General features: G+C 55.7%; 2 protein-coding genes across 5 annotated transcripts in view; one reads left to right on the plus strand and one right to left on the minus strand.

Moving 5' to 3' along the window:
• Window positions 1-5,061, plus strand: part of BAZ1B (bromodomain adjacent to zinc finger domain 1B) — a 45,072-nt gene extending 40,011 nt beyond the window's left edge. Inside the window, exons 18-21 of one of the 4 annotated variants that reach the window (XM_039732884.1) lie at window positions 284-387; window positions 912-1,228; window positions 3,071-3,123; window positions 3,759-5,061. In XM_039732884.1, coding sequence (XP_039588818.1) covers window positions 284-387; window positions 912-1,228; window positions 3,071-3,123; window positions 3,759-3,959 — 675 coding nt within the window. In that variant the 3' untranslated portion in view covers window positions 3,960-5,061. Of the gene's footprint in view, window positions 1-283; window positions 388-911; window positions 2,994-3,070; window positions 3,124-3,758 lie in introns of those variants that run through there. The other 3 variants (XM_039732885.1, XM_039732888.1, XM_039732887.1) reach the window with 3 other exon arrangements.
• A 1,939-nt stretch (window positions 5,062-7,000) lies between these two features.
• Window positions 7,001-9,210, minus strand: FZD9 (frizzled class receptor 9). The gene has a single exon (XM_039732889.1). It carries the CDS (start codon window positions 9,093-9,095, stop codon window positions 7,341-7,343), a length of 1,755 nt encoding a protein of 584 aa, XP_039588823.1. The 5' UTR covers window positions 9,096-9,210; the 3' UTR covers window positions 7,001-7,340.
• Window positions 9,211-10,514: the final 1,304 nt, after the last annotated feature.

Below are 10,514 nucleotides of genomic sequence, written 5' to 3' on the forward strand. Positions count from 1 at the left end.
GAAGGGGTCCTAAATGCATCTCATTCCAACCCCTCTGCCATGCACAGGGACACTTTCCACTAGACCAGGTTGCTCCAAGCCGTGTCCAACCTGTCATTGAACACTTCTGGAGATAGGACAGCCCCAGCTGCTCTGGGGAGCCGGTGCCAGCCCCTCGCCATGTTCAGATGGAAGAAATGTCCTGGCTGTGCTAAGAACTAGCTCCTTTGGCCTCAGGGCTGTTAGCCAAACCCCAAAGCCTGTAGCAGTTCCCTCCTTTTACCAACACCTTTTGTGTGGGCAGGTCCTTCAGACAAAGAGGGCAGCACGTCGCCAGAACCTTGAGCTGCAGAAGTGTGAGGAAATCCTCAGCAAGCTGATCAAGTACCGCTTCAGCTGGCCCTTCAGGTGAGGGCAAGTGGTGTCTTCCTCCTCTCTGGGCAGGACTGGCCACAGGCTGTGGGGATATGGGCTGTGGTGCAGTCTTGCCAGATCCACTTGGGAGACTTATGACTTGCTTTTGGAGCCCTATCTGGGAAGAAGCTGCTCCAGAAGAAACCACCATGTTCTCAGTCTTCTGCTGAAGACATGGTGCCCTTCTGAGGTGGCAGGCAAGGGGCTGATGCAGGTGGTAGGTGTTCTCTACTGCCCCCAGGATTTTTGGAGCACTGAGGTGCTGTGACTGAGGGAAGCTTTCCACATGGACCTTCCCCATGCCTGAAACAGCTCCCTGGGCTCCTGTGCTTCCCATTCCCGTGCCATAGGGCTGATGTATCTGTATCATTGTAGAGGTATTGCTTGGGCTTGTTGCACCACCATGGGGCTGCAGGTCAGGGGTGCCACAGGGGTGAAGGGGTGGTGGGACCCCACTTCTCTGCTGTGGTGCCAGGGTTGGCATTCCCTTCCTATCCCTGTGGCCCTTCCTTTGGCAGGGAGCCAGTGACCACGGAGGAAGCTGAAGACTACTTTGAGGTCATCAGCAACCCCATGGACTTCCAGACTATGCAGAGCAAGTGCTCTTGTGGCAGTTACCGCTCTGTGCAGGAGTTCCTCTCCGACATGAAGCAGGTGTTCTCCAATGCCGAGCGCTACAACCAGAATGGGAGTCACGTACTGTCCTGCCTGGAGAAGACAGAGCAGTGTTTGATTGACATGGTGCACAAACACCTGCCAGGCCACACGTATGCACGCAGGAAACGCAAGAAGCTCTCTGCCAGGTGCCAGGGACTGGAGGAGCAGGAAGGGGACAGTGAGTCAGAGCCCCTTGAACATTCCCAGGGGCGGAAGAGGAAGAAATGAGGGATGGGGAGGCTAGGGGGAGAGCCAGAACTGGAGCAGGCCTTCTGGTGCTGCCAGGCAGTTGGATGGGTTGTCTGTAGGGAGTTGAGAAGCACTGGGCACTTCTCTATTAATCCAGCCTTCCCTTGGGCCCATCCTAGTTTTAATTTTTCTGCAATTTCCTCAAGTATTTGGTCATCCATTGAGTGGCGATGACTTAATGCTTCCTCCAAAATCTACAAAGCTCTTCCTGAGTCTGTCCTGCCAGGAGGGGAAGGTGGGAGGGCAAGGGGAGGGCCTGGCCAAGCTTGGCTAGGCAGAGGAACACCAGCCTGCTCCAGCTCAGGCACTGTTGGTTTCCTGGAATGAATTGCTTCCTTGCCTCTGCAAGCAGCCAGAGCATGGTGGGACCATCTACTGCCAGTCATGTGAGCACACCAGCCTCCAGCTGGTGCAGGGGGTGATCGTGTTGCTCTGCAGAAGAATTGGGTGCCATCAGGCCAATGGGCTATTCAGGCTTGCCTATATATATTTATATGGTGTTAATTCTGACCCTGAGTTCTGGGCTGTGTGGGGCGAGCAAGCACTTAGGTGTACCGCGGTCTGGCTTTCACCAGCATCCCAACACCACTGCTCCAAGGTGCTCCTGCTTTCCCCTCTCCTTGGGGAGCAGTCCTTGGAGGTCTCAGTCCAAGGAGGGCTCTGAGCTCAGCTCCCCACCTGTACATGTCAAGAGGAGGCTCCCTGCTCCCCTGGACCCGCATGCCGTCATGCAGCCCTGTTGAGTGCCAGCAGCAAACTGGAGAGTGTGGGTGTCTGCGCAGCCCAAGGAGAGCTCCAAGGCCAGGGGAGAAGCAGAAATGTGCTGTGTAACTTTTTAAATTAATTTTTTAGTTGAAAGTGGCTTCGTTTCTAGCTGTGATCTTGTACAAAGAACACCTGTAAGATACCCTTGTCTTGCTTTGGCACATGTACAGTTTATATAAAATCATGTTTGCTTTATATTTTCCCCCCCTTTAAAACTCATTTTCCTACATCAGGGGACTTTGCGGGGCGAGAGGGAGATCCTAGTCTCTCTCAGCCACTCTCTCACGACTTTTCATAGTAACACCCTTGCTCCTGTGCCACGGCCCAGCATCAGCTCCTGCTGCCCCAGATGCTGACTTTTCCCTAAGAGGAGGGTTTGTTTTCTCATTCTCTCTTTTCTCCATCATGACAGGTTTGGATCATACAATCAGGGCTTGAACTTCTTATCCCAGAATTGTTTGATGTGGAATAAATGGGCCATGGGGCTGTTCAGTGCTGGTTTTGTAACAGAAGAGCAGAAGCAGTTGTTGTATCTCCTGGGATTTGAGAAGAAAAGAATAATCAGTTACAAATTTCAGCCTAGTTTTGTGAATGTTTTAGGTTTGGGGTTTTTTTTTAATGGGTACTTGTTTTCAGTTCTGGACTGGCAATGACTGCAGATGAGGCAAGTTTCCAGCCCCTTCCCTCTCCTCAGCCTCACTGCCTGCCCCACAGAATAGCACTGACATTTGTATCTCGCACATCCCTTCAGAGGCTGTTTTGTCTTGTTTCCTAGAGATCATTTCCTGCAGGTCCTACACGGTGGAACCTTTGGAACTGCAAGTTTTCTAAAAATCAGTGTCATTTGGGGGGAGGGGGTTTCTGCAAAGGGCTGTACTTGTAATAAATTGGAAACTTAAGAATAAACATTATGTACTTGTGTTTGTAAATGTGGCTTGTGTGAGTTCTTTGTTGGTCCCTGTGTTGGTGTGGGATTGTCTGATATGGCTCTCCTCTGCCTTCCTAGAACTACCACTGGACATCTCTGGAGCACAAATGGAGCTGTGGCGTAAAGGAATGGTGAGTCAGGATCAGATCAGCTTCTGGGATGGTGCTGGTGTGTTGTCACGCTCTCCAAGGACAAGGAACAGAGCTGTGCTGTGCCTGCCCCTGGAGTGGGGAGCAGTCCTTGTTCCTTGTCCTGTGCAGGGTGCCATTGTGACACTTACCCTCCTGTTCCATTCAGGGGGGCACTGGGTACCCCTGGAGGGACTATCTGCAGGAGATGGGGAGCTGGGATGTCTCTGCTCTTTTGCCGTAGCATGGCCTGGCTACCCCCCAAAGCCTATTCACTCATGTTGGAGTGTGTTTTGCAACCTGAGCCATGCTTGCAGTAAGGATTATTGCTGCTGTGTCCCAGGCCCCCATCCTGATCTCCAGCAGCCCAGCAGGGACACTTGGAGCTCCAAGCGCAGCATGGCTGGAGCAGTGATGTGCCAGTGCTCATGACCACAGCTGTGACACAAAGGGTTTGGCCGAAGCTTTGCTTGTTTCTGCTGGACAATGAGGGTTCCTGGGTGTCTTCATCCTGCTTCTCACTCCAGATCTGAACTGGGAGTGTTCCATCCAGGCCCCATACTGCTGTGCAGGGAAATCTTGATGGGTTTGAGGGCTTGGAGGCTCTTGGCAATGGGCTGATGCTGTTTTCCCTGGAGAACCCTCCTCTCTCCACAGGAGGTGGTTTGGCTTGCTGGCCATGCAACAGGACCTGGGTGAATCTGAGTGACTCCAGCTGGGATATTTCCAGGCCTCATCGTGGAGCTCTCACAGCAGCATCTGCTCCAAGACCTTTTTGGAGACTTGTTTTTTATAGCACCCCTCCATGGCATCAGTGTCCTGTGCAGGGCTATAAATAGCTGTCCTCACACCTGGCAGGGCAATGTGAGGGCTTGGCGGGCAGCCGGAGCCCTGCTGTCACCATCATCAGCCCTGCTGCACCTGCTGCCTGCAACAAACCCCCAGGAGCTCCTATGATTGCTGGAGTTCCAGTGTGGCCTTGGGAAAATGAGACCCAACTTTGGCCCCCTGGGTTTCCTCATGGCTTAATTCTCAATCATTAATTAATATTCTGGGTAATGGGGGTATTGTACTTGCAGGGACCCCTGTGGCAGGGAGGAATGATGCATCTGACTCCATGTTCTCAGAAGGCTAATTTATTACCTTATAATGCTATATTATATTAAAGAATACTATACTATACTGAAGAATACAGAAAATATACTCAATGCTAAAAATAATGAAAACTTGTGACTCTTTCCAGAGTCTTGACACAGCTTGCCATTGATTGGCCAAAGAGTCAAAACAACTCATACCAGAATCCAATGAGGCAATCACTTTTGGGTAAACAATCTCCAAGCTCATTCCACACATGAGCACAACGCAGGAGAAGCAACTGAGATAAGAATTGTTTTCCTTTTCTCTGAGGCTTCTCAGCTTCCCAGGAGAAGAATCATGGGTGAAGGGATTTTTCAGAGAATTTGAATGCCACATGGGGGTTTTAGCAAATTCCTAGAGCACAGTGGCTTTTCTTTTGTTACTCAAACCTTGAGGGACTGTCCATCCATGTGAGGGTGGATAAACTCCATGGCTCAGCAAATGTCAGGAGTGACAAGACTCCATTTCTCCACGCTGAGCTGGACCAGGACCTCAGTTATATCAGGATGTCCTGGCCCCATTCTCACCCAGCTGGCAGCCCCAGCTCACCCTCCGCAGCCATCCCAAGCCAGGCACTGCCCTGTGCAGCCTAGGCACTGCTGAGCCCTACTTGTCACTTGCTGGGGGTTTATTGGAGGCAGGTGTTTGGTGTCCTTGGGGCTGCTCTGAGGAGGAGAGAGATGGGATGCAGGGATGAGTTTGGGTGGGGCTGTAAGAGGGAGCCTAAGCCCCACAGCACAGGGTTGAAAGAAGCTGTGACTAGGAGCCAGCAGTGTCCCTGGGCCAGTCCTTCCACATCTTTGCAACCCTGCTTTGCAGGGTCTGTGGAGCTGTGTCCTGGCCATACTCTGCTCTCAGGACTGGCAACCTCCAGTGGAGCCAGCTGGGCTGCTGGGGCTGATAGTGGGCAGTGGTGGGTGCCGGCGGTCCCTCTGGGGCCTGATAGCAGGGACCCATTGGGACGGGTTATCTGGGTGAGCACTCTAGAGGCAGCCACTCCTTGGCAAGCACTGGGTGCTCAAGGGCAGCCTGTCCCCAGAGGTGCCGCCAGCCAGGCACCAGCACTGGGCTGCATGCCTGGTGCACAAGGTGAACCAAACTAGCTCTGGGCTTAGCACCCGGGGTAGAACACGGGGAGAACACATGGCTCTTTGCCCCCTTCCCAAGCAGCCCCTGCCTAGAGCCATGCCCAGCTCCCCAGCTGGACTTTGGAGCCTGTTCCGCAGCCAATATTGACTCTCCTGCCCCAGGTCACGGCCCTTTTCTCTGCCCGAAACAAACCTTCCTGTGGCAGCCAAGGGAGCTCCAGAGGCTGCAGCCCACCAATGCTGGGGCCAGGTAGGGTCCCTGCCCTAGCACCATCAGCACCACCAGCCTGGGGAAGGGGATGGATGCCCACCAGCACAGCCAGGGGTACTAAATCTGTTGAGAGACTCGGTGCCCCCCCCAGCGACACCACATGGGGCACTGGGGGCTCTTTCGCATCTCATCCACCACACCAGCTCCTGGGGGAGGAAAAGGCTTTTCTCAGCTCAGTGATCCAACTTCTCCTGACATCCCAGGGGTGGCAGGGAGCACATTAAAGGTGCTTCACCAGTCCCACCATCACAGCAGCCCTGGCACAACTCGATGGTGGGTGAAGGGTCCCAACCCCAGCCTTTGCCCCCACTGCAGCCATGAGGGGGAGTCTTGCCCCTGTCCTCCAGCCACAGTTTGCTGGTCTGAACCCTGAATGCTTCATCAAATGGGGGCCAAGGGCTGTTGGGGTGAGCAGTGGATGCCAGGTTGAGTACTGGAGGAAGGGTCCATTGCTGGATTGTTGCTCCCTGGACAAGGGTTGACCCTCCCTGGAGTCCAGCACTGCCCAGCCTGCAGGCTGGCTAATTAGATGATGGACAAGTCTAAGCATCACTAGAGCTGTGTTGCCCCTACAGATCTTGCTTGCCACAGGTGCTGTGCTGCCTATGCCCCTGCCACAGCCCCCTGCCCATGTCTCTTCCCTAGCACTGGGAACCCCTACCACATCCCTGGGGACAACCAGGCAAAACAGCCCCATCAAACCCCTGCAGAGATGAGCTGGCTGCCAGCTCCTCAGGATGTCTCGGGGAGGGTAGGTACTCCCCCCTCTCTGAGCCCCTGCAGAGCCACACTCCTGCCCACCCTGTGCCCACCAGCCCCGGCTCCCCCTGCCAGCTCCACCAGCACCAGCTGAAGCTTGAATTTCCCTCCAGACAATGGGGAAGGCAAGCTGGGATTGTAACCAGAGCAGGAGATAAATAAAGCTGCCCAGAAGTTTCCATTGCCCGTACCTCGGCCTTCTGCAGGGGACATCAAAGCTGAGCCCTCTCTGCCCCAAGATCCCATGTACCCAGCCCATCTCCCTGGCTCCCAGCCTGCCCCCTCAAAGCCCCTCAGCCCGGCACCAAGGCTCCGGCAGCTGATGGCACTGACACAAATCACCTTCAGAGCATGGAGTCGAAAGGTGATTCGTAAGTGTCATAGCACAGGAAAACCCTCCTCCTCTTCCTCCTCTTCCTTGCCAGGGGGCAGAACTGGCCCCAGGGAAGCCACGGAAGTGAACTGGATGGTGGCACCTGCTAGTACCACACTCTTGCCAGAGTCAGAGGCACCCCAGCATGGCCTGACATGGCCTGGCCTGACATGAAAGCCCCCAAACTGGGATGGGGTCCCATGGGGGAGTTCTTGATCCCCTGGAATCCCTGCAAACAGCACCAGGCTTGGATCAAATAACACATCCAGGGTTTATTGTTTTTTCCATTCCTCACAGCTAATGATCAAAAAATATTTAAAATAAATTACAGAATTAAATAAACACAGATGGATTATTCCTCTCCCCGTCCCTTCCCCACCATCCCCCACAGAAAGCGTTAGAAGAGTCACTGGATTTGGCCACAGCAACAACAAAACAACCTCTAGGAAAAAGCAGCTACTTGTCAGTGAGTGGTGCTGGGTGTCCTGCAGCCTCGCCCCCCTAAACCTGGGAGTGTCCCTCCTGCCGCCACACAGCCCTTGCCCCTTACCCGTGAGGCCACTTCTTCCGGTGTGGGGGGCAGCCCCCGTCTCTAGACGTGAGTCGGGTTGTCCAGGTATGGGTCAGTCTTGGTCATGTGCAGCATGACTGTGGGGGCTTTGTAGTGGCAGTGTCCCCCACCACAGCTGACCCCACTGCAGGGCTTGCTCCGCGTCCTCATGCCCAGCCGCCTGTTGCACAGGCTCTGCCAGGTCTGCAGTGTTTTAGAGCTCCACACCCACACCCCGCTGGTGATGCCCACCACCAGTGACATGAAAATCTTGAGCATGAAGACAGCCACAGTGGGCACCGAGGCCTCAAGGGAGCAGTCGGTGGCACGGCGACCAGGCAGGCGTAGGCAGCCATGCTCCAGCGCCCGCAGCATCCAGTAATCCACATTCAGCCGCTCATAGAAGTAGCAGACAATGACACAGGTGGCTGGGACGGTGTAGAGGATGGAGAAAACCCCAATCTTCACCATCAGCTTCTCCAGCTTCTCCGTGTTGGTGCCACCCGTCTTCATGATCTTACGGATGTGGAAGAGGGCAACGAAGCCAGTGAGAATGAAGGAGGTGCCGACAACCAGGTAGCAGGAGAGGGGGATGAGGACAAAGCCAGTCAGGGCATTGATGTCCATGCTCCCCACATAGCACAGCCCTGTGAGCTCATCCCCTGCCACCTTCCGCATGGTGAGGATGACAATGGTCTTCATGGCTGGGATGCCCCAGGCGGCCATGTGGAAGTAGCTGCTGTGGGCCTCGATGGCCTCATGTCCCCACTTCTTTCCAGCAGCCAGGAACCAGGTGAGGGTGAGGACAACCCACCAGAGAGAGCTAGCCATGCCAAAATAGTAGAGGATGAGGAAGACAATGGTACAGCCTGTGCTCTCCAGCCCCTCCTGTATGATGTAGAGCTCACCATTCTCCCGGTCACAGGCAATGTTCTCAGCCCCGGCCACAGAGCGGATGATGAAGGCCACAGAGTAGACATTGTAGCACATGGAGAGGAAAATGATGGGCCTCTCAGGGTACTGGAAGCGGTGGGGGTCGAGCAGAAAAGTAAGGACGGTGAAGGCAGTGGACACGAAGCAGAGGGTGGACCAGACAGCCATCCAGATGAAGGCAAAGTCCTTGTCCTCCCGGGACCAATACACGTCCACCCCAGGGGAGCACCTGGGTGCGCACGAGAGGCTCTTCTCCACGTACTGGAACTTCTCAGGATTGTCACAAGCTCCCAGCTCATTGGGTCCCCGTCCCTCAGTAGCGGTGCCAGGTGGCCATGGCCGGGGGGCCACAGGCAGCATCCCCTGTCCCTTGTGCGGCTCAGCGGCTGAGGCATTCTCAGGGGCCTCCATGCAGAGGGCATTGGGGTCATTCTTGGTGGGCAACCTGCCACAGTCAAGTGACTCAGGCCAGCCGAAATTGAACTGTTCCATGATGGGTACGCACTTGTGGCGGGCCTGCTCACACATGGGGCGGCACGCAGGGATGCTGGCGCTCACCTGATCCGTGCACATGGGTGCGTAGAGGGAGCAGAGGAAGAAGCGCAGGTGAACGTGGCAGCCGTACTCCACCAGAGGGGCGAACTCGTGCAGCTTCAGTGCGGCCTCACGCTGGCTCTCGTGTCCCAGCAGGTTGGGCATGCGGGTCAGGTTGTACCCGATACCCCGGCACATCGGGATGTCCACAGGCTGGCACCGCGCCGCCCGCCCCCGCGGGCCCTCCAGTCCTGCCAGCTCCAACCCATGACCGCCCACTCCAAAATGCCACAGCACCCACAGGGCCACCCGCAGCCGTGCCGCCGCCATCACCCGCCGCCCGCACCGGCCCCGCGGCTGCTACAGCTCCGCCATCGCCCGGCCACGCTGCCCCCGGCGCCGCGGGGCCGATCGCTGCGGTGCTAGAGGCGCCGCGCCGGGGCAGCCCCCGAACTTTCCCCTCCAACCTGCACTCTCAGCCTGTCAGGCTGCTTTTTTTAGCCTTTCCTTTCATACCTGTGTAAGCTCCAAGGGCAGATCCTGTACCCAGTGAAAAGGAGTGTGCTCAGGAAACTGATAAATAACCTGTGCCAAATGGGGGACGGGGGGGGGCGGGGGGCGGGGCCCGCGCCGCGAACCGGCAGCGAGCTCCGCCAGCGGCGCCGGAGCTCCGCGGCGCTGGGGACACGCGGGCGGGGCAGCGCAGCCGCGCACCCCGCTTACAGAGACACGGACGCACACGTGCACAAACGGAGCATTTACACAGGTATCGATAGATACACACGCGCGCGCTCTCGCATACACTAATGAGCGTGTCCTTGTGTGCACACACACGCGTAACATACACACTGACAGACATGCACACACTTCCACACATACACATACACGCATGTGCACACCCTAACGTGCACATGCCCACACACACGTACACACTCTATCACACACTAAAACACACACACGTGAGCACATTAACATGCACTAACACGCACAGAGCTTCACAATAATTTGCACACACATACATGCATTGACACACGTGCCCATACCGTGTGCATGTCCATGTGTACACACACATATATTCACATGCACATGCCCACACACACATAGAGAAGCACAAACAGGCTAACACATGCACACACACATGCACGCACACACACACACATAAAGGCATACACATACAGTAACATATACTCACAGACGGACACACATGCACACCCATACACTGCCAGACAGGCCTCGCACACGCACAGGGGCATGCACTAGCACATGTATGCACACATACACATGGGCACAGGATCACATGTGACCTCACGGATGCCCACATCTGCCGGGTGCTGCCAGGCCCCCCCGTGTGCCAGCAAGATGTGCATGAGCGGCTGAGCACACCTGGACACACACCCCAGGGCTTGTTGTCCCTGGGGGAGAGATCATCTCCCCGCAGGGTGACATGCCTCAGTTTGGGAACACAAACTGCTGCTTTGGTGCCACTGCTGAGAACTGGGGAACTCACAGCATGTGACACATGGTGCCTGTGCTCCTGGGGTTGAGCATGTGGTAGGACAGTGGAGACTCTGGGAAATGGTCAGCTCCCGTGCCCACAGCACAGGCCAGGAAGGCCATGTCTCCAGCCGAACAATTCAATCAGGCACAGGGCAGGGGACAGCAATGTCACTACAAGGCCAGGGCAGCTCCTGGGAGGTGACATAAGTCAGGGTGGTCAAGCCGGGGCTGCCAGACCCCAAAGTCCAGTGT

This window comes from Passer montanus, unplaced genomic scaffold (genome assembly GCF_014805655.1).
Source record: "Passer montanus isolate IOZ18808 unplaced genomic scaffold, ASM1480565v1 scaffold81, whole genome shotgun sequence".
In the NCBI taxonomy this organism is placed as follows: domain Eukaryota; kingdom Metazoa; phylum Chordata; class Aves; order Passeriformes; family Passeridae; genus Passer; species Passer montanus.

What these genes read in the sequence shown, in the direction of transcription:
- FZD9 (XM_039732889.1), bottom strand. Translation starts at nt 9,095, where the DNA reads ATGGCGGCGGCACGGCTGCGGGTGGCCCTGTGGGTGCTGTGGCATTTT.